Genomic DNA, 23,635 nt, shown 5'->3' with positions numbered 1-23,635 from the left:
GTAACTTTTCAAGGAACCGCCTTTTACTGGTTAACAAGTCTTTATATTCTACTTTCCCTGTTTAAATACCTGGTGTGGTTTGTCTCCTGAGTGGGTACTGACTTGGTATCCAAGTGGGTACCACGCCTCTCTGTGTCTGAATTTGTCACCACTCGGTATCTATACTTAGTCTGTCACCTGACTCTTCTTAATTAATGCCGCACTACTATTCTTCTGAGATCTACAACTCCATGGCAAACTCATGTGCACAGCAACTTGCCAAATTCCCAGATCTAATTCTGGCTGGATTTCACTTTGTATTTCTCACACGTTCATTGCTCAGCTTAATTCTTATATCCACCACTACTGGGGATATTTCTTCTTCTGCTCCTGCCAAGAAGACTTTACTTATGAGACTACTTTTTCTAGAATGTGATGCACAATCACCCACTTCCCATATATCATCTCTTTCCTGTCCAAATGCTTGGTGAAATATTTTCCAAGATTCTGATACAAAAATAATTGCCAGGCCTTATTTTGGATATTTTTATGATTAAGTTATTTTATGTCTTCACTGCTGTCCAGTAAAAAGTGCTGGATAGGTGATGTTATTAAAAGTTATTTTAGACCTTGAATGAAATTATTTATTATGTTGCAGACATGAACACAGTTTCCAAGCATTGAACAAGTCACTGTCATCACTCTAAGTAATTCATCCTTATAGAACATCAGGTGTAGAATGAGATTTCAAAATAAGGATGATTGGCTTATTCGCTTAAATATTTTTCCTTGACTCAACCAAAATGAGCTGTGATCAGAAACAGTAAATTAGGTATGGATGGAAACTGTAATCATGCAATAAATTAAAAAAAATGCCTTATGAGACATCCTTACCATTTAACTAAAATATAAAATGCCTGCTACCTAATTTATTACATCATTCTTAAAGACTAATTGACAGTATCAATAGACATTGACACCTTTCCAAAGCAGGAAGTATATCCAGCAAGTTATAGTAAAGACTAAATGAAACCATTAACCATATGTTTAGATAGCACTTTAGTCGACATCAAACCTGAATCATAATTAGATGTAATGTGTGTTTAGCAACAGAAAATTTATGCACTATTCCCCTGCTAGCAAAAGAAGGCAGGCTTTCTATTCTTCTTTAATAAACTCTCAAATGATGTGTGTGCTCACACCTCGGCATGGAGAAATTACCCATGACACAAAGAGAGAAGGCCATAAACTCAAATCACTGTAGATTTAGGTTACAGTCATCCAAGTTTTTAAAATAAGAGAATTCATGCTTATAAATATTTGTGAGAGCTCAATGAATTTTTAACTGATCATAATGATGAGGTTATTCAGAAATTTAGATTTTTAATAGTGGTTCAAAGTAATCAAAACAACTTCAAACCACATGATGGTCAATGATCATTATATAATGACATCAAATATATATATAACTACTTAAAAAAACTTGGTCTATAATTTATCCTGATTTATAGTTTGAACATTAGATATCAGCTGCAATTTCAGGAGTTTTATTAGAATTTGGCCACATCATTAGATTTTGTGGCTAAATGGAACCCTTCTAAGTCTCCTTATGGCTTGTTCGAGAGTCCAGTAATGAGACAGATAGTTGGATTCCAAGTGGAAAATGCAAAAAGAGTCATTGAAACTTGTAACATTGTTCACACTCATCTAAAATTTGGAACTTTTGAGGAATTTTTGTTTTGTTTCCAAAAATGTAGCTCTTTGAATCTTCAAACTGGATAGTTACTTCTAGTAACTGATGCTGCATATATTTCTCTAAATGTGAGTTTGGCCATGTAGCTTTCTAAGGTCCATCTATGGAAACAATTGAGATTTTTTTCTAAGTGAAAGGTTGTTAATAAGACTCTTCATAACTTCTCAACTATTTACTAGAAACTGAAACCTAGTCATAATTTGAGGGTAATTTGTACAGATAATTTGTACATAATTTTTGGCAAATTCCTTTAATTAGTTCCTAACTTGCTTGTACTTTGTAATCTGCAAATATAGTTCATTGTGTGTAAGTGGGAGGCTCTGGCTCTTTCCATTTTATTACATGTTTATTTGTTCTTTTCTCCCCTTTTTGGTAGGTATCATGGATGAGGTGGCATAAATATGTTCTTACTTCATTATCTTTCCTACAAGTGGAATAAATGTGAGATATTGATCAATCACTGCAATCATTCCATAATGATAGTTCCACATTGTATTGTAATATAATATTGGATTTTGAAATACCCAACTATAGAGCTCTACCAACACAAAAATCTTTCAAACACTTTATCAGATGAAATAAAGTGACTCACTCACCTTACAGCCAGAGATGATGCTGTGGCCCCAGGTACCAGGTGCACATTGGGAACACTGATCTCCGATGGTATTGGGAGGGCAAATGCATCGCCCAGTTGTTGGGTCACAGTTATTACCCAGATGAGAGCAGTTACAAGCTTCACAGGTGAAAGGGGGAATACAAAAGTAAAAATTTGATAGAAAATGCGATTTGTGTTGTTTTATTTTCCATACTATAGCTAAGGATCCTTGAAAGTAAAATTTTAACTCATTCACCTTTTATATCACAGTGCAGTATACTTCAGAGTTGTTCAACACACATATGTTGTAATTCACTCAATAGTTTCAAAAGGTAAAGCATTTATAACTTTTCAAATATGTCTAAGGAAACAACGAACTGGTGTATCAGATTCCATGTTAACTGTATTATCTTATATCCATTTCCATATTTAATTCACAATTAATTTTCTATATTGTATAGATTAACAATTCCTTCCTATTGATGATTATGATTTGCAATAAAAACCAATAAGCTTAATAGGCTTCCTAAATTCAGTATATACTGATACACATATATATATCCTCAGAGAGACATAGATCTATAAATATATATACACATTTATAGGCAGATAAATGTATATATGTATACATACCCTGACATATGTAAATACATATACATTTATAGATAGAGTCTTTTGAGTTTTATTTACCACCTGCCTTATTTTTTAATACATTTTGAATTTTCTATGCTCTGATGCAATACATAAAGAGCACAAATTCACCCCACCGATGCACTGCCACAAAGATTGCAAACACAAGATGGAGATCTTCTGAGCTATCCAAGATAAGGACTATATGCTGCTTATTACATAATAGGTGACCTAGTTACTGAGTATATTTTAGTGCGGTGTTTCACATTAAAGAGAGAAAGCAAGAGAAGAAAAACCAAATAACTTGAATTTAAATAGAAGATGAATGTTACAAGAAATCTTTTAATTGGTTATATGATGATTAAATCTTTTTAATAAAATACATTTGGGATATTTGATTAAGTTCACATTGTAAGAGATTATAATTATCATAGCGCACAGCATTTCATACCACCTATGAAAAGTGTTTAGCATAATACCTGACATAGGGTAAACACCAACTAAATCTTAGCCATTATTTTTATTATCACTATTATGATTGCTGCTAATTTTCTGCCCAAGGGTTTAGTTTATATGCACTATTTATTAATAAGTAAAATAGTTCATTTTGTTTTTAAATTTATGTGTTAAAAATGTCTCTGACAGTTCAAATCATTACCTGCAAATACATGGCACTTACCTACTAATACATTACCTACACTTACATGGCACTTATGTGCCAGGCGCTCCTCTGAATATTGTATAGCCATCAATTCAACTAATTCTTGCAAAAACCCAGCAAGGTATATACTATTATTTTTTTTTTTTAGATTTTATTTATTTTTAAAGAGGGGAAGGGAGGGAGAAAGGCAGGGAGAAAGAGAGGGAGAAAAACATCAATGTGTGGTTGCCTCTTAAGCACCCCGCTACTGGGAACCTGGCCCACAACCCAGGCATGTGCCCTGAGTTGGAATCAAACCAGCGACCCTTTGGTTTGCATGCCAGCACTCAGTCCACTAAGCCACACCAGCCAGGACTTACTTTGTCTATTTAATAGATGAATTTTGCCGAGGGACAAGGAAACCAGGTCACTCAATTAACTTCACATAACTGGTCACCTGTGGTGCCACTAAATAAATTTAAGCTCTTTGGAGTAAATCATGCTCTCAAAATATTGCTATATTACCTATTTGGTTCTTGTTCTCTGTTCTGTTTTTCTGGGTTAAATGCTACTATGTCTGAAGTTCTAAAATGTTCTCTATTTCAATATTTTAAATAATGTTTTTGGTCTCTTTTATAATTTTGGTAATGGATACATTTGAATATATAGCATAATTTCATTCATTTCTATTACATGAAAATGTTAGTGAGTTTAGATTAAAAAACAGTTTATTTTATTTTTTTAAAGATTTTATTTACTTATTTTTAGAGAGGGGATAAAGAAGAAAGAAAGAGAGGGAGAGAAATATCAATGTGTGGTTGCCTCTCACAAGCTCCTCACTGGGGACCTGGCCTGCACCCCAGACATGTGCCCTGACTGGGAATCCAACAGGCAGCCCTTTGGTGTGCAGGCTGGTACTCAATCCACTGAGCCACAGCAGCCAGGGAAAAAAAACAGCATATTTTAAAATTCAGCTTTAGAATTTTTGGTATATACAGATATTGACTTGGAAATCACATGCAGGGTTTTGGAGGGACTACAATGATAACATTTAGAATAATTTCTAATGGCTTAATTTATAATCACAACTGTATATCATAGGTGTTGAGAATAATTTCAAATGTTATTCCTGATACTTTTCACATAAATTTACTACAGTGATCCATAAAAAAGTCTTAAAAAGTCTTACCATGTACTTATCATGGTGGTGAGAGTATAGAAGTATCATCAATATTGAATCAGTGAGTTTAGTAAGCAAAGGTTAGTAGGTTGGAATAAGGGTCAATTCCATATTAGTGGCACATAAATCGATGCTAATGTTGAGTCTTTACTTTCAACTATTTTGTGCTAATTTTACTCTCTGTACCAGGATTGTCAGAAGGCTGTGGCTGGACATAGGAGAATACTGCCTGAGCAAATCACGTTAGAAATGCCTGTGTGCATTTTCCTACAAACTAAAAAATATCTAGAGCCAATCTGTGTCTTTCCAGAGTTTTCAAGACACAGTCAGGAAAAGACAGAGAGGAACTAGGGTTTGCTGATGCATTTGTATCAAGTACTTGCAAATTCAGTTATCTCTAGGGCAGTGTCACAAATTGCAATGTATTTCTTTTGCTAATTTATTTAAAATGAATATATATTTCTTATTAGGTTAAATATTTTGTAGCATATATTTGTTATCGGATGCCTCTTCTTTAATATCGGGGACCCCTGCCCAACAAACTTGCAAGACACCCCAACCAGAGAGGAAGGGGTAGGGCTCAGTCTCCTTCAGATTACAGACCTGTGCATCCTCCTTCTTGGAAGTTGAAATGACCATGGGCGCAGTGGTCACATTTCTTTCCTGTCACTCCAGGCTGGCACCAACACTGACCACTGTCATCACAGTCGAATGATTTAGACCCAAAGGAATTGCAGTTGCAGGGAGCACACCCTCTTGATGACTGTATGCCAAAGGTTTCAGGCTGGCATGGAAAGGAAAGAGGAACATTAAATTTAAATCCATTCATTCACTGTAGAACAAGATGCAGAGTACTAAAACATCAGGCAGGGGAAAAGGAGCCTAGCGGTTATGAAGGTTTCCTCACTGGTGTTATGACAACTGAGTTGTCGTTCAAGCTAATGGAATGATTTTTTATAATAACCAAAGAGAAAAGTTCAATTACTTTAAATTTCATCAAGATAAAGGCAGAATTAGGGCATTATCATTCAGTCAGATATATTTTCACTAGGTTTTCCCTATACTTCCTAAGATTCTAACAGCACTGTGGAAATAAGTTATGGTTGGTCTTTTTATTTTAATTAAAAATTTTATTTGCCCAAATCCTACTAATCTGCATTGATTACTTTCAGATCCTATGAACTCTTTCTACTTGGTAAAAACGCTTTCAATATTGTTACCTGCAGCCTAAAATTAAAATAAATTATTTCCTCTAATATTTGATCTAACATTTCTTACATATTCATAAATACTTCTAATAGTCACTACAGGGCTCACATTATAAATATAATTTACAGCTTATGACTACACTGACAAAATAATTGGTTTGACAAACATCCTAACAATAGCAATTGATTTATGAAAACATACATCAAAGATTGGGTAAGTGAAGGAAAACTTTTATAGTCTGATGAGTTATTCATATGCATATCTCACCTATTTATAACAAGTAAATTTCTTTGGTCACACTTTCATTACTAGCATTGGATGACTTTCTTGAAAAACATGTTATCAGACCTAGAGTGACTATAAGAAAATCTTGATGGATTAAAAATTACTCCTATTACAAAGAGGGAAGCACATATCCTATTTAAAGTACATCGAGGTTATCCTTTTAAATATAAAGTATGTCACATGATTATGATATTTTAATCTAGAAAATCAGTCTCAGTAATTACTTTTTTCTAAAAATAATTCCTATTTAGAAAATCATACTTAATAATTACTTCTTTGGGGAAAAAAATCTTGCTACTTAATGTAATCCACTCAAAGGGAAGTGAATAAGCTGCATTATATATTTTTACCATTATTGCTAACAGTATTAAAAATAACTTGTAGAGAACAAAATTACACTAAAAATTATTCTTTTAAAATGACTGTAGCTAAGAATGGTTTTGTATTTAAAATATAAAATAGGTTGAATAAGTTTGATAACCACTTTATTTAGTATTCACTGAGAACTTTATTTTTATTTCTTGTTCTAATTCAGATTGCACTACATGATTAAAGAAAGTGTGCATCAGTTCTAACAAATGGCCTACTGCATGACATTAACATTAAATTCAATTATATAAAGAAAAAAACATGTAATTTTTTTCAAAAAATAATTTAATCTAAAATTCTAGATATCTGGCCTAGAGAAATACCCAGTATTGGGAAAATGGTTAAAATACAAGCATGCCCATTACAATATTATTTAGCATAGTGAGAAACCATACAAGCACTGGAATGTTCAATGTTAGAGCCAATTTGAATGAACTAAATTATTATACGTTCATTCTAGGAAATGATATGCAATCATTAAATTCTGTTTTGAAGCAGATTTAATGACATGAATATGCTTAGTATATAGCGTTGAGCAAAATCTCAGAAAGCAGAATACAAAATTATATATACACTGTGATTCTAATTACATACCTATAATGACACATCTACCACTCAGGTACACACAAATAGAAACATATATACATAATATAGTAAAATATTTTTTAAAGTATCTGAATCACAGAAGTAGCACTTTGCATTTGCTTTTGTTTCCTAAATATTCTTGACTTAGAAATCTGAATTATAGAGATAGTACTTTATATTCATCTCTATATCCTAAATTTTCCTTTACTTAGCATATTTATATACATGCATATACACATATCTATTTTAATGGGCAAATTAATACAATATTAAGTAAGCTTCCAAATCATAGTTACTAAAAAATTCCAAACTTGATATATAGAGAAATGTACAAGAAGACATGTCTCCATCATACTTTTCTGTTTAAATGATGCAGTTTTAAAGGCTAAGCTATACCAAAACAAATAGTACTAAATTTCAGTAATACAATTTTAACAAATTTAATGTTCAAAATTATATTTCAGAGACTAGAAAAATCCTCTGAAGTAAACAAATTTAAAAAGCAAATATTCCTTGTCAGTCATCAAAATTAATGAGGTGAAACAAATACGGGAGAGAGCACCAGTCAGTCTCACCGGGAAGTCTGTCGAGCTCCCATAAATTATTCTTATTGGGATAGTAATAACAACTAGAACTTACATATTGCGCTATGTGCCTAGCACTGTTCTAAAGCCCTTTATAAATAGTAATTCATTTAATACTCAAGACAATTAGGAGATGAATATAATCACCTTTTTATAGAGTGGTGACACTGAGGCACAGAAAAATCCAGTAATTTGCCTAAGGTCACCAGCTTGCCGGTGGTGGAGTCAAGATTCCCAATCAGCCTGCCTGCCTTCTGAGTCTGTACATTTAACTCACACTTACTGCCTCAGGGAAAAAGTGGTCTGAGGACAGTACACTGCTTTCTACAACAGTGCTGTAAGGTATGAAGGAAAAGAGCACGAATGGGAGTTGAATTTCTGATAAATTTACATACTGGAAACATTGTGATCAGTTACTATGCCTTTCTTTTACTTTGTGTATGTATTTCTTATTCAAAAACATAATCTCGTGTGAAGATTTCCTCATTTAATAACAATAGTGTTCATGATACCTAAGATTTACAAGGAACTCTCCACGTCTGCCTGGACTTGATGCACTGCTCTCAGGACTACCCTGAGACAGTCACAGAGGCATCTGAACCACCCACCCTTCTTGCAAGAAAGCCTGCAATGAGGAGAGTCACTGACGGACACCTTCCAGCGTCCATTCTTCGGGAGCTCACACCGGGGCTGGCATCTTCTAGTCAATGAGTGATTATAGTAAAGTACTAGAATCTTTTCCCCATTGGCCTGGCCAAGGATTGGGATTTGGGCAGAATGCACCAAATGAGGCTTTTCTACCCATTCTTTCCTTCCCTTTCTCCCTTCACACAGTCAGACCTGCACTGCAGCGGCAGGCTCCCTGCATACTATACTCCCTCCTCCTTCCCCCTTCACACACATTAATCTCTTGGCGTCTGACTCCTGGAAAACCCAAACAGATGCAATCCCTATGAAGCAGGCCCTACCAGAGATGAAGACACTGAATTACAGGATGATTTAAGGAACTGTTTCATAGCTAGAAAGTGGTGAGGCTGCAATTTGACCTGAGGCGGTCTGAAATGGGAACTTGTTTTCTTAAAAATGTCAATAGAGCCAAGAAAAAAAAAAACATGCTTTGCTTCTTTACTATGTACTTCCTTCTCACTTTCTTCTGTCCCCTACACTCAGCTCCCATGCAGGCCCTGATTCCACACTGGCAAGTCTTACCTCCACTGCTCTGTGGATTGGCTGCAGAGCTAGCCTTCCCTCCCGCCTTCCTCTCTCCCTTCCTCCCATCATCTGTTTTGTTTTGTCTTGTAATAAGGGGGTGCCAAGTTATGTAGCAGAAAATACGCTCCTTACTTTATGTACGTTGTGCATTTACAGTGTGTAAAATGCATTTCTTGTGTTTGTTGTATACTATATCAAAATTAGGGTGTGGACACGTAACCCAATCACTCATTATGCTGAAATTGTCAGGTCAATGGGCTGAATTTTCTTGGGCAAGTTCACTTTCTTTGCTAGATTTCCCTTTTTTTGTTCATTCATAGAACAGAGCATGCTCCAATGATGCCCGAGGCCCTTTGTACTTCTGAGATTATAGGTTCCTACACATAAACTTTTCTTTGTTTTCTACACATGCATAGTTAATTGAAACTTTATTAACCTATGAACTTGAATATATGTTTAAAAGCATGGGTAGCTATTTTTTAAAGGCAAGGCTTCAATCAAAAGCTGTCTTGTTTTGGCATTTGCAACTGGCACACTTAGCAACCATTTTTCAGTAAAATGGCATCAGGGATTGTCAGCCACAGCACACAGGACATAACATGCCAGGCAAGAGCCATGCAGCGCTTCTGGGATTACCCGAGCTGCGGGCCAGTAGGCTCCCCGAGGGCACCCGCTGGAGCTGCTGGAACCCCACCTCTGGGGAGACCCCAGCACCGGCTGCACTCTCCGTGGATGCTCCTCCTGTCGGTGCACCTGCCTGCCCAGGTTGCACTGTTTCCCTATGAAGCCTGATTTACAGACACATCTTCCTGCAGCATCACACTGTGGTGACACAGAGCCAACGGGACTGCAGTCACACAACACACAGAATCGTTTCTCTGGGTCCCACCACATATTCGACTTCAAAAGCCAAGAGAAACATAAAAACAAACAAAAGAAAAAGCATACAATATTATTCAAGAGATAGAAGCAGACAACATTTCCATACTTCCTACAGAAAGGCCCATGTGAAGACATCTGAGAAATGCTTGTTTCTGTTTACCAGTCGAGAGCACCACAAATACATAGTTAAGTGAGAAGTGGTTCAAATCCACCTGCTCTCCCAGAGGAATCTCAAGGTCTTGTCCTGCTGAAAGGAAGGGCAATTTGTTCAAGAATAGAGAACAAGAGATTTTTTATTACTGTTTCACTTTAGCAAAGGGATGTATCTAAAAACCACTAGAACTAACATCTAAATGATGGAACTAGAACAAACAGATTGCTGAAAGCAAAAGATATGGTGCATTTTATCGTACCAAAAATGGAAAGGCAAAGGAAGGAATATTTTACTCTCTGTAGGCTAGAGAGTAAATTTTACATCTTCCTTGATTCAGAAACATCTGAAGTATAGTAAATATTGCACACATTCACTGCCAAGGAAATATAGGTTGAAGGGCAAATGCTAGTGCACAGCGAATTTTGTTCCATTTTGAGAAGCCATTTCAATGATCACAGTGATTTCACACATAGAATTAGATGATCCCAAGCCTTTCTTTCAGTACACTAAGGTGTATGTCATCGAAAGCTGATGAGACTGTTCAAAGCAGCAGTAATTCATTGCTCAGCTCCTACTTTTTACCTTACATCTGTCACACCGCTGGCCCAGCACGTTAGCTCTGCATTCACACTGTCCTGTCCTAGGGTGGCAAATCTCAGAGAAGGAGCCATTGGGGTTACAGTGACAGGCTGTAAAGAGAAGAGAGATCAGTCACTGGGAAAAACATTCTAATAGCCTTTATAGGCTCATTACATAAAAATATCCCCAAGATGATAACACGGGCAACGATCTTTTAGAATAGAATGTTTTCTGACTTGAGAGATGATCTGTCAGGCAATACGCCATTTGATCCTTACAAGTCTACAAACCATACTAGTAACTCATGGGAAGATTTAGCATAGTACCTGGCACATCATACGGTATTGAAATATTAATGTCGTCATTATTATCCCAACGTCGAGAATGAAGACACTGAAATTCAAAGAGGCCATCACTTGTACAAGGCCACGGGATGGATAGGTGATGTAGAACCTCAGTCCTGCGACTCCAGGTAAATGTTCTCTCAATCACTCCTCTGTCTGTTTCACTTCTTTACAGATATATTCTTGTAACATTTAAAATACTATAATCCCATTTTAAGTAATGCATATTAGCTTTACAGCTAAAAGAATTTTGAGATATTATCAAAATTAATAGCACCAACAGGATAATATTAATACCATTATTAATAAAACAGTATTAATTACTTTTTAAATTTAGTAATTGTTTACTATGTGCGTGATTTGTGTTAAGCTCAAAATATGAGCTTGAGAAGAAATTAATATATATGCACATATGTATATACACACATATACTTTTAAGATTAGAAAGTATATAAGATAAAAACATTATTTCAAATGTACTAGGAATATAATATTAAAATTTTTAAAAATAATTTTTATTTTACAACTTCTATACTATCTCCAAAGATAAAAAAATACATTGGTTTTAAGTAACCATTTGTATTTCTGTGTTATGAAGTTGGTTGATATTATTCTGAAACATATATCAGTCTAAAAATTAAGTGGCCTTTTCATAAATGTGATAGTAATTAATGGCTTGCTCGGTATTCTATGAGTATATTTTCAATGGTATATATAATTGCATTGATACCAGGATAAAAAATATAAGGGGGAGGTGACATGGGGATTTAGATCATTCATAGACGGTTTTGGTAAACATTCTGTAACATTTGATGTTTCTGAATACTTTGATCTAAGCATAACTTATAAATACAGTATAAATAGCCACTCCATCAGTTTATGCTGTTATTCTGGCCATCTTGTTCCACATTCTACTTAGTTTTATTGCTTTCCTAAAAACCGATGGCTTTCTTGTCCATAGTCTAGCCACCAGTGCCTGCCAGCTTCACAGCAGTGAGTGAGAGGGCGAGTGCAGACCCGGTCAGTCTGCAGCCTGTCGTTCCCCACAGGCGGCAGCCCAGGGAGAGGAGGCATTGGGGGTGTGAGGAAAGGCTGAAGAGAATGTTTTCTTCAACTGTCCATTTCATCTGAACACAAGGATTGTTGTACCGATTTTAATTTCTTTATGAAAGTTTCTAATGTATGTTATACATAAATGTTTTTAAATCTCAATAGCTTAGAATCTAGAAGCCACTTTTCCTTAGAGTGGGAAATATAACATTAAATTTTCCAAAAATTGTCATCCTAAAAATAATGAAAGCAATACAGATTTTTAAGTGGCATTTTTAAATGAAATGTGTGACATTAGTGTCTTTCTTAATTAATAAGTATTGACAACTTGAAAATAACAAAAGCAATATAAAATTTTAAGGGGCATTTTTAAAGAAATGTATGGCACTTAGATACTATACATAAGTTTGAAAAGCAAGACATATTTCTTTGCACTAGTGTACTTTTCATGGACAAATCTAGTAGAATCTAAAGTAATGCCTTATGGTGACTTTTCCTTCTCTTGAGGGTTTCCCTCTATGCGTAAGAGCTATTATATCTATAAAAATTACCAAAACAGATACTAAATAAGTTTTTTTATATTTTTAATTTTAATTACATACTGAGGAGCATTAAAAACCATAATTATGTCTATTGCTAATGGCAAACAGTATAAAAATTGGTGATGATTCAAAAATATTTTCATACGATGTGCTTCTATGTGTTCTTAAGGCTTCATGCCACAGACTCCCAATTTACCCAGACTTTGTTTAACCAAGGACGATGCAGCTACAGAGGAGGCCATCTTAGCCGTTGCTCCGATGTCAGCCAACTGGTGATTATGTGCAGTATCTTGTTTAAGAGAAGGATCTGTAGTTACTAATCTCTTGCAAACACCTGCCAACCTGTATCTTTGTCTTTATTCCCACAGATATATTGAGGGCTTTTCTTGCTTTGCTAACTCCTGACAGTGTAATTGGTGCTGAAAATAGTTTCACACCTAAGGTCTGCTTACACTCACTAATGTTCTGACCCTTAGGCAAGCCACTTTAGGATTTTATTTCCATTTCTGCCCAGAAGGTATACATACCTGACATCTATCCTAAGACAGTTGTAAAGGCCTAATGAAATAGTAGAGGTACATTTAGGTTATGTGGCATTTATCTAAAGTATTTCAGGAAAGCTTCAGTGAAAATATCATAATTAGAGATCCTGAGTATAAGGTGATTTATAACTCTTGGCATAAAACAAATTTCCCTAGGGGAGAATCTTAAGAAATTTCAAAAAGGTAACAAGTGGCATTTTCGGTGAAGTGTTCCACAGAGACTACGCTGCATTTGAGGTTCAGATCTTTTAGACATTCTGTCTTCAGACCAGTCTTGGGCACTCATGGTTTAGTGACCACTGTCAGTTTTGTTTCTGCCAATAAAGTCTTTATTAGTTACATGTTGTCTTTTTAAAGAGTTGTTTTTACAAAGCAAAAAGAAAAAGAAAAACTGAAAAAATCTCAGATTTTTGGAGGGACTTATTAGGAAATAGAAAAACAGGTTCAATCAATGATTAACACAGTCCTAAAATGAGCAAACCACGGATACTCACGACCACCACAAACACTGCTATGGAAAGGGCTACCCTGTGTGAGCACCCCAGGCACCGGGCAGTTCACTGGCTACTGTCTGCAGGATAGGCCTTAGACCCCACAGACAACTAGGACCCTTTATGTAAATGAAAAAATGAGTCTCAGTGAGGTCAAATGATTTGCCCTGCCTCACAAACTAGAAAGTGCAGATCCTCAATGAAGCATTTGAGTGGGACAATTTCTTAAGCTCCTTATGATTTTACACAGATGCCATAAACCTGCAGTGTTTAAAACTCAGCCTACTGAAAATCTGCCTTAAAAAATCATCCATTTACAGATGATGCTAATAAATGTTCATTGTTCCAGAGTGATTTGTTTTTGATTCAACAAACTGTCATCTTCAAATGACGAAAAGCTGGCACTCATCTAACAAATCTATGAGGAGAAAGACGCCTTTCTCATTGACATGGGCATCCTATCAGGTCTTTGGCGCTAACAGCAGAGACAATGACAGAGACTAGATTTCCAGTGGTTCCTATATTTTTGCAGTTCCTGGGCCCTCGTGAAATGATTGGACAAGTCCTTTCTTACCCAGTGCAGCTGGCAGGAGTAAACTGCTGGGCTGATACTTGTTCTGCTTAAAGATTATGACAGCAGATGAAGCTGACGACGGCAGCGTAAAGCACTTGAGGCCTAATGTGGGCTAACATTCCATTCCACTCTCCACAGCAAGGCCCCCCTCGCATAGTACATTAGCGCTACGTGAAGCTTTTGCAAACTCTTTTACACCCTGTATAATAGAGCTAAGGAGGGAAACATGAGGAAGGGGTGTACTGACTAATAGGAATGAAGCCCTACAATAGCTAACTCTGTGGAAGCATAACAGATAACATTCTATGTATACTCCTAAGGTGAAGGTTAATCAATTAACTACTACAAACACCAGAGTGTAAAACCACTGGCAGAATTTTAATACCTATGATGAGATGTAAAAATGTGAGTTTCACATATGAAAGGAATACAGATTGACAACTACAGATGGATACTAATAAAATAATATGGGCAGATAAATTTATGATTAAACTTGAGGTAAACAATAAAAGTAACTAGGTCTTACCCATTTTCCAAATTCTTCCTTTTGTGCTATGGACATAAGTTTATTTTAAAATCTTTGGTCTACATGCAAACAGAAATATGTGTATCATTTGAAAAACAATGGAATTTCAACAATGCATCAACTTTCAAATGCTGAACTTTATCAGTAAAAAATATTTTAGCCTATGCAGACTCTGTGTATAGGCTGTGCATCTATCATACATGTATCACACATAATTTACTACTCTCCCATCCCACTCAAGAACTCATCAGCCACTTTGATGCACAATGCATCAATTCTGTCAGGGGCATCACTAGTTCAGGACTTACGTTGACAGTTCTTTGCATCAACTGCGTCTCCAAAATATCCATCAGCACAGAGCTCACAGTACCGGCCTGTTGTACCTGGCTTACATATCAGACAGGCGCCAGACAAGCTGTCACAGCTGCCAGGGATGGAGAAGTCAAGGTTGTCATTGCATTGGCATGGCTGACATGATCCTCCACGTACAGAAGGTTGTCCAAAATAGCCTTCTGCACACCTAAGGTGAAAAATTTCATCAGTGAGTATTTGGGAGGAATTAATGAAACCTATCGGGGTAATGCTTCTATCGTTTTCATACTACCTCTCTCCCAGGATATGTTTTCCTTTTAAGTGTTCCTTTTCTCCAATGCAAGGTGATTAAAAAATGTTTTTTCCACAACTGCAGTGTAGATACAAGATGAAATCCTGCCAGCCCCACTAGTAATTAGATTTCAGCAAGAAAAAAAAAACAACCTTGTTACTGGCACTGAAGACGAGACCAAAGCATAATAAGAACTCTGCTCCTGGCACTCGAGAGGAATCTGGGTCCATGTTGGAAAGCCTTTGTAGTACAACACGTTGCATGTATATACTCCAATTGGCTTTTTTCTGTACAAATGTGTAAGGTTCATGTTTCCTTTTTCTGTTTGTGTTGCAGCAAGAGCTTGTTATGAGAAAACAGTCTCACAAAGAAATTCAGTAGTGAGAATTCAAAATTTATTAAACAAAAATTATAACTGAAATGATCTCACAATTATTTGTGTGGAAGCTATGGGTATCTCTGCCTTAATAATAGGGTTGTATGTATTTGCATATCCACACAGAGGCAGATTTTCACTGAGGAATCTTTACCAAGATGCACATATGCCTGGATATTACAGTGAAGTGCCAAAGAGTGATGCTGAACAATGCCCGCAACTCATATTAGCAAACTCTAGTTTTTTTAAAGGGCTACACAATATTTTAGGTATTACTGGAAAAACAAAAGTTCATTTATGAAGCATGGCAGGAATTTTAAAAGTAAAGTATCAAAACATCCTTTTTTTCATGTTACATTTTTAATTGCTACTTCGTGTTATAGACGCACAAATACATCTTTATTGGAAACACCTATTTATATTCTGCTCTGTCCTCTATTTCAATTGTTTGCTCACGCTTCCTATTAAGCCACACTTGGCAAAAGAGAAGCAAAAGAGTGTATCTGAAATGTTATGGTCAGGCTAGCTCTGTTATCTGTGCTGTCTTAGCAAAATAAATAGTCTTTTTCAGCAAGGCTCAAAACTGAAGTGGAGCAAAAACCATGTGGAAGAATATAATTTCTGTAGAACATTACTTTATGCTCATGTCCTCACAGATGTGTGAGTCATTGTGTAGAGAAATGCTCTCTACCACTGGAAGGAGAAATGGTTTAAATCCAGTACATCACATGAGAATACTTTAATATCATCACAATGATGGCACTAAATTATTACTTTGGTAAGATACATTAATTATTCTAAGTTTTCCAGAAGATTTATAGATGCCATAATAGTCTGGCAAACTTAAACTTTTTCAAAAAAGATTTTATTTATTTACTTGTAGAGAGGGAAGGGAGGGAGAAAGAGAGAGAGAGAGAGAAATATCAATGTGCGGTTGCTGGGGTCCGTGGCCTGCAACCCAGGCACGTGCCCTGACTGGGACTGGGAATCAAACCTGTGATGCTTTGGTTCAAAGCCCATGCTCAATCCACTGCACTACACCAGCCAGGGCTCAGATTTAAACTTTTATCATAATTTTTAAATGAGATAGTTCTTTAAATTATATTCACAAAATATTTTATGAATTGCCAAAGTCATTGTATAAATATTATATAAATATATTTGTGGGTGGAAAAACACTGCCACCTACAAATATAACTTCTCATTAATTATCTTTTGTAAGATATGAACTAACATTTGAGTGCTTAAAATTCCCCCAAGATCACTTCAGGAGTAGCTTTGACAAAGATAATAGAAAGATCCTTTTAAATTTTAACCCAATTCTTCTTGCCTCACTTGATATTCAGAGCTTGTAATCACATCCACATACATTCACATCTCATTTTGTTTACCATTAGGAAGTGACTTTGCTCCACTAGAATAACGATATACAATGATCATTATCACAGCCAACAAAAACCCATTATTTTCAACTCACTTTCTTCAAAATGACTGACTGCCCTCAGCAGAGATGGTATTATATAATAAGACCCCCAGATTTTTCTCAACATAGATACCAATTAGTAAGTCCAAAATTCTCCCACAATAAAAAAATACCTCAGTCCATGAGAAAATAACTATAATTAAATAGAATAACTGAAGAAGCATCTAGAAGCATGTGCGTTTCCTTTTGTGTAGGACACATAAGAAAACTTACTGAATACACATGATAGATAATTCATATGCCACTTTATTGAAAGTGTGCATTCAGGTTTTATTACTGATGCATGTATGTGTATGTATTTCTACCCATACAATAGTATTCTTACATATTTATAAAAAAGTTTCAATAGAAATTCAGAAGTGATTCCAGGGTCAGTGAACACAACAGTGCTAATCATATAACTTTTATTAGTAATAATAGTGTTGTATAGTTTGATCAAGTTGGATTCAGCTAGTAAAATTTACTATAAATCACAGTCCTTTGGACCTTTTCAGCTTGCCAGAAGTTTCCTGCACCAACATTAGTTTTAATGTAAAATCTCAAGTCCTCTCATTTTCATGTGCAAAGTAGAATGAGGACTTTTTTATTAGTAAAAAGAGTTTATTGGATTTCTTGCTAGAGAGGAACACCTTGACATGACTAGGTCACTGTTCTTTTCTACATTTGTTAACTTTTTAATCCAATTACAGTATTTTAGAAAAAGACCTTTTAAATGTAGATGACACTCCAGATAACACCTGCAGTTATGGTTGTTTCTCTTGATGACTTAGGAACAATACAGAGGAAGAGAGACGGAGATAGAAGGTAGAGAGAGAGATGATGGAGATAAAGGTAGACATAGAAGGAATGGCAAAAGTGGAGCGAGAGAACAATGAGAAGAAAAGCAACACTGGTGAGGCTTTTAGCGCGCTGTACTCCGTTGTCTCTTTGACAGCATTTGCCTGAGATCTGTGCCCTATGTTTCCATTAGCTATGGACTGCAAACGGTGCTTCGGTCTCCCTAAGCACATTAGTAAATCTCTTGCTTATTCCCCTCCCACCCTTCCTCAAACATCTACTGAGCACTTTTATATGTTACTAATATAAATAAGGCACAGTCTTTATACTATGATCTATGAAGAAGAAAGACATGCTCAAAAAAGTGGCACTGAACTGCTAGAGATAAACGAAAACTGTTATGGAAGCACAGAAAGGGGCAACCAACTCAGACTGGCATTAATTAAGGGCACTTTCAGGATGATAGAACTGAATTTGAAGAGCTGAGCAGACAGAGGAGTGGAAAGAATGCAGTGTTCCAGACAGAAGGAACAGAATTGTCAAAGACACAGAGCAGGGATGGCTGGAGTATAAATGTAAATGGCTGTGCAATAATCCTGTATTCTTACTATCTTCCATTTGACTGAATCAGCTAAAGACTGCATGTATGGGGTCTTTCTGCAAATTAGAAAAGAAAAAGGGCCCCTCTGGGCATATACCAAAAAATGAAGAGATAGCAGACACAGCTGGGCACTGAGACACAATACAGCAGGTGTTTTGGCAAAAAGAGGGCTCACTAGATCTGACCCCCTAATCTCGCCCTTGACTGAGTCCTTTTGTATAGTATGGAAACTGTGAAAGCACATGAGTAGCCCTTGGAAACCTCCCATGGAGTCACAGTTTTGCTAATAGTACAATCAAGTTAGTATAGGTGTTTCTATTTTTCTCCCCCGGAAACCCCATGCTCTGTACCCAGGATTCAAGGACTCAAGGAGACTGAAACATGAGTAGAACCTCACCAGCACAGTGATCAGATGACAATTAGACCAGATTCAGAGTTGGGCATTTCTGAAGTAGAGAACATCTTGTTGGGATTTCAGAATTAAAATTTAAAAAACAAAAAAGAATTCTTTGACAATGAATATGAATCATGTGGACAAAAATGTCAGTGAATTTTCCAAATATTAAGCAATTAGATTCAAATACCTTCTGCATTCTCAGCAGCAATTGTGCAATTAATCCTATCACCTCTCTCCTCACTTAAGGAGTTGTTAAATGTTGTCCAGCTAGGGAGGGACAGGGTTTAAGGAGTCCACACATCCCATTAATTCTTGTGTGGTACTGTGGATCCCACTGGGTAAACTTGCATAGTCTTTTTAATGTCTTTCTCCATGGTGCGTGATCTGTTGCTGAGGCTACAAAGTTATTCTGAAAGTAGCTCCAACCCTAGTGGAGCAGGTATCATTAACAGTTCACTTTTTTCTCCTTGTTCCTTTTGATTTCTCTCAATGCTCCAACACTTATCCCTTTTTGCCTATCCAGATACTGTCTCCTTGTTTTTCTATTTTTCTCCTGTTTTCCAGAGGATAAAAGACTACAATCCTAGCAAAGTGCCATGATAAATACCTGTTCACTCACTATCTTCTTATTTATTTGGTTTAAAACATTTCCCAGAGGAAAGCAGTGATATCTCCAAGTGTGGGCACTTCGGCTCCAAGCAGGAGTTTCCCAAAACTCTAACTAGAGCTCTACAGGTAACAGAATAGCACTCAATATTTTGTCGTAACTTGTTTTACTCTTTCTTCTTTATCATGACTTTTCTTCATTCTCTCAATTCAAGCAGCAAGGCCATCTTGTACTATGTGACAGAGTGAAGGGATTGGATGGGCAAGAAAGAAGAAGCATGGGAATATCTGGGACTTCAGCCTCCACAAGTCACTATTTTTATGAACTTGGCACCTCTTTCTACAATTCAACCCCAAAAAGAAAATGGGGTGGAGGTGGAAAGGCAAAAGAAGAGCAGTGAGGAGAACCGACTATTGGAGAGTCCCAGTGTGGAATGAAAGCAGCAGAATGAGCCCTGTGCCCCCCAAGTGGTGTGAAAAGAGTGGATGGAGTTGCTAGACCTGAAGGGAAAGTAATCAAGAGGACGTGGCAAAGGGAGAGGTCAGCAGAAACACACCTGGATTCATTACTCAGGGCAGGTTGGCCCCACTACATGTTCATTGCCCAAAATACACACTCAGCCACATATGTGTGCATATGTGAGTGCACATGCACACACACACTCAAGCATTCAAGACTTTTGGTACTAAGTATGCTTGTTAGAACTTGGGTTCAAGCCTGGGAAGTGGGGGAGAAGGGAAAAACTTAGTTTTTAAAAAGACTGAGATACAACTGACATATAACATCGTGTAACTTTAAAGATTACTTGACAGATTACGTTCCAACATTCTCACAGCTTCTACCTGTGGCTAACTAAGTATTAGAATAGAAATTAAATTGAAATAAAGAATGTAAAGTTATAACTCCTGCTCACCTGAGCTGTACTCTGAGATGTATTCTTGCAGTATCATAAAAGCAGGAAGTGCATGGTGACATAAAACTTGAAAATATTGAGTTCAACAAATTGAATGGACTTCCTCACTCCAGGACGTGTCAGACTTTTAACATTTTAATATGTACTTCCCAAGCTTACATGACCCCAGCACTTTCTTCCAAGGACATCTACCGCTTGGGAAACACTGCTTTCATCTCCCAATGCTGATTTTATGTAGATGATGTGCATAACGTGATTACAGTAATCACTTACAGAATAGTGTTGATGATGAGATTTTAGTATTTCCTCCTTACCTTAACTCTTATCCCCCCTCCCTTCTACTGAAGCCTACACATTTCAGAAAATGTTTCTCCTGAACGTTTTTGGACCCAACTAAGGGACTTTTTCAGTTATATAAATACAGAGAAATGATAAACCCTAAGTGTCCTTGGAAAATCCCAATCCAAATTCTCACTGGAAAAATATACAACCCCATCCTGTATACATTAACCATTTAAGACTATTTTTGACTGCGAAACTTGGAGATTAGATGTGCCATTTGATAAGCTGCATGGGAATATTTCCATCTTTCTTTAACCAGGTTAGTAAAGACCTGGTTAGGGTTTAGACAGGAAATCATGCCCTTTGTCAGCGATTTCTCTCCTTGATGATTTTTATTATTCAGATTAGGATTCTCTCCAGAACCCATTCAACCATTCCCACCCTTGTTAAAGATGAGAGCTGCGTGAAGACAAGGATTGTACAGTGCACACCTGTTCATATGCTCTGTCTATTCCTGGGCCCAGCACATGGTAGTTGCTAAATGAATATAAGACTTTAAACTGTATGGGTCAGAAACTATTGTCTACCATGCACAGAAAATGCAGAGGATGAAGCAAATCAACATAAAGACATCAGAGACTATACTCAACTATGTAAGTGGATTTAGTGGCTTTATATGACAGAACAGCTGTCATTTTCTAGTTGCTCCAAAAAAAAAAGGTGCCTGTCGTCAGCTGGAGGACATGTGGGGGTGGTGGACATTAGGCATATGATGTAATCTGTCCTGGCAATGATTTGTTCTGCAATTATTGTAAGTAATATACACGTGTCCTCTTTAAAAAAAAAACAATTAAAGACCTCCAGTTTCTCGATTGTGGATAAATCCTTCCTACTTCATTTCTGTTCTCCCATTACTAATTTGCAGTTGCTTCCATACTCACAAATAGTACTTGTTGCTGCTAGTAACTGTCACTGGCACTTTGTCCACAGACTGCTAGCTGCTGGCCAAGTGCACTCTGGGAGATCGGTTCCAGCTTCATTTATGCACACTGGTCAGATAGGGGTGATGATTGCCAAGAGGACAGGAAAGGACTGGCAGAAACAGCCCTCTGTGGTGCTCGCCTGGTGAGGGTGGGTGAGATCAAGTCACACCCTCTGTCCCCCAGCCTGCTCCCCAGTGATGGCAGCAAAGGGGACTGTTTTAAGTGCCAGAATTAGAGGTGTTGTGTTTGCCAATGATATCAAGGGAAAATTTTGTACCATTTTGATACTGAAACTGAAATCCATTTGAGACTTTTCTTCAAAGAGATTTTAGGAGGAAAAATGGTCACAGGAATTATATATAATAATATCTACAATTCCATGGCCAAACAGTCTATTAAAAATCAACCAGAATTAAAATACTGGCTTAGAAGTACTCAGAAGAGGATATAAATAAGGCTAATAAATTACATTTTATTTCTATTTTCGAATTATAGTTAAGGTAAATTATGAACCACTTGCTGAACTATGAACTACACATTTAAGGCACATTTTAAGGACAAAAAGCTAATTATGAAAAATAAATGGTGCCAATGTAGACAGTCAGATAAATCTTAAAGTGCATGTCTTTCCACTCGAGCAATACTTTTTAGAAAGGTCGTAGGCTAATGCTTAACCTTTAAGATTAAAACATGAATCAAACATTCTCAAGTGAGTCAAAATTTATGGAGCAATTTCTAGGGAATAAATAAACTATAAAAATACAATGCATTTGTTTGACAAGTGTGCTGAGAAACTTTCTTTCATCTCACCGAGTGTAGTGGCTTTTCTGGGGTAGTGCAAAGGATGACGATGCCTGTGGTATTACAGCTCCCAAGGCAGAAATCATTTTGCAAGACAGTGGAGCCCGTGCTTACCTCTCGCAGCGTGGTCCTGTGTACCCGACAGGGCATTCATCACAGATCAATCCAAGACTTCGGTCTAAATGGCACGTCGGGCTAAAGCTATGTTGATGTTGGCGGGGAGCGACAGGGACAAGGAAGAAGCACATACACAAAGTCATTAGCAGCACATTTTCATTTCTCTTTCTCCAGGACTGCTGTGACAAAAGGGTACAGGCTGGTCATTGCCGTCTCACAGACAGAGATTAGGGTCTGGCCAATTGAGGATGAAATGACATTGCTATTTCTGCGGATGTGAATATAGCCCAGTGGAGAGCAATATTCCAGTGACATGTTATTAACTGACTTTTGACTGTTCCGGGTCTATGGTCATCAGTAACAAGTGGGACTGTACTGCTCCTCTCTAGGAATTCCCCAGGCCTCGCAAAATACAGCCTTGCATTCTTTCTTTCCAGCCAAGTCCTTCTGAAACTGAAGCCTCCCAGAAAAACCTGTTAGAGATTTTGGAGAACTCAGTATATGGCAGTGGAAGTGGTGGTAGTAGTGATCGTGGTGATAGTGGTGCTGGTGGCGATGGGGTCCCTACTTCCAGTGCTGCTACCACAGGTGTGTGAGTGTGTGTGCATGTGTGCACACGTGCAGGCTGCTGCACTTATGTACTCACGGGCACGCTGTGAACACAGAAGGAAGCCTTCAAAAAGCTTTCACTAGAGATCAAAAACATGTATTCTGCCTAAATGTATAATTTAGAAATCAAAGAAACCAAAACAATCTGTCCATTTCTCAACTTCTGGTATGTTCCAAAGTTTACCTCTCTTATCACACCTATTTCCCATGCGGGTCTGAAGTAAGAGAGTTGACCACCGATCCTGAAAACAGCCAAGTAACTACATGTTAGCTTTACCCTTCAATGACATATTCAACTCCGGCCGTACTTCTTTGCCTTGTGACAGACACCTCTCATACGTGATGCCTTACCTCAAGATTGATTGGCATGATGGCTCTCT

The 23,635-nt window shown here is 37.0% G+C and overlaps 1 protein-coding gene across 4 annotated transcripts in view; it reads right to left on the bottom strand.

Annotated features, from left to right (window-relative positions):
- Nucleotides 1-23,635, bottom strand: part of LAMA2 (laminin subunit alpha 2) — a 516,934-nt gene that overhangs the window by 178,862 nt on the left and 314,437 nt on the right. For 2 of the 4 annotated variants that reach the window (XM_036024687.1, XM_036024688.1), the window contains exons 18-23: nucleotides 22,644-22,730; nucleotides 15,014-15,225; nucleotides 10,640-10,746; nucleotides 9,658-9,921; nucleotides 5,381-5,561; nucleotides 2,329-2,465 (exon numbers count right to left, since the gene is read on the bottom strand). In XM_036024687.1, coding sequence (XP_035880580.1) covers nucleotides 2,329-2,465; nucleotides 5,381-5,561; nucleotides 9,658-9,921; nucleotides 10,640-10,746; nucleotides 15,014-15,225; nucleotides 22,644-22,730 — 988 coding nt within the window. The remainder of the gene's footprint in view (nucleotides 1-2,328; nucleotides 2,466-5,380; nucleotides 5,562-9,657; nucleotides 9,922-10,639; nucleotides 10,747-15,013; nucleotides 15,226-22,643; nucleotides 22,731-23,635) is intronic. The other 2 variants (XM_028508983.2, XM_036024689.1) reach the window with 1 other exon arrangement.

Source organism: Phyllostomus discolor, chromosome 4, assembly GCF_004126475.2.
Source record: "Phyllostomus discolor isolate MPI-MPIP mPhyDis1 chromosome 4, mPhyDis1.pri.v3, whole genome shotgun sequence".
In the NCBI taxonomy this organism is placed as follows: Eukaryota; Metazoa; Chordata; class Mammalia; order Chiroptera; family Phyllostomidae; genus Phyllostomus; species Phyllostomus discolor.
This window is presented reverse-complemented; position numbering and strand designations above follow the sequence as displayed.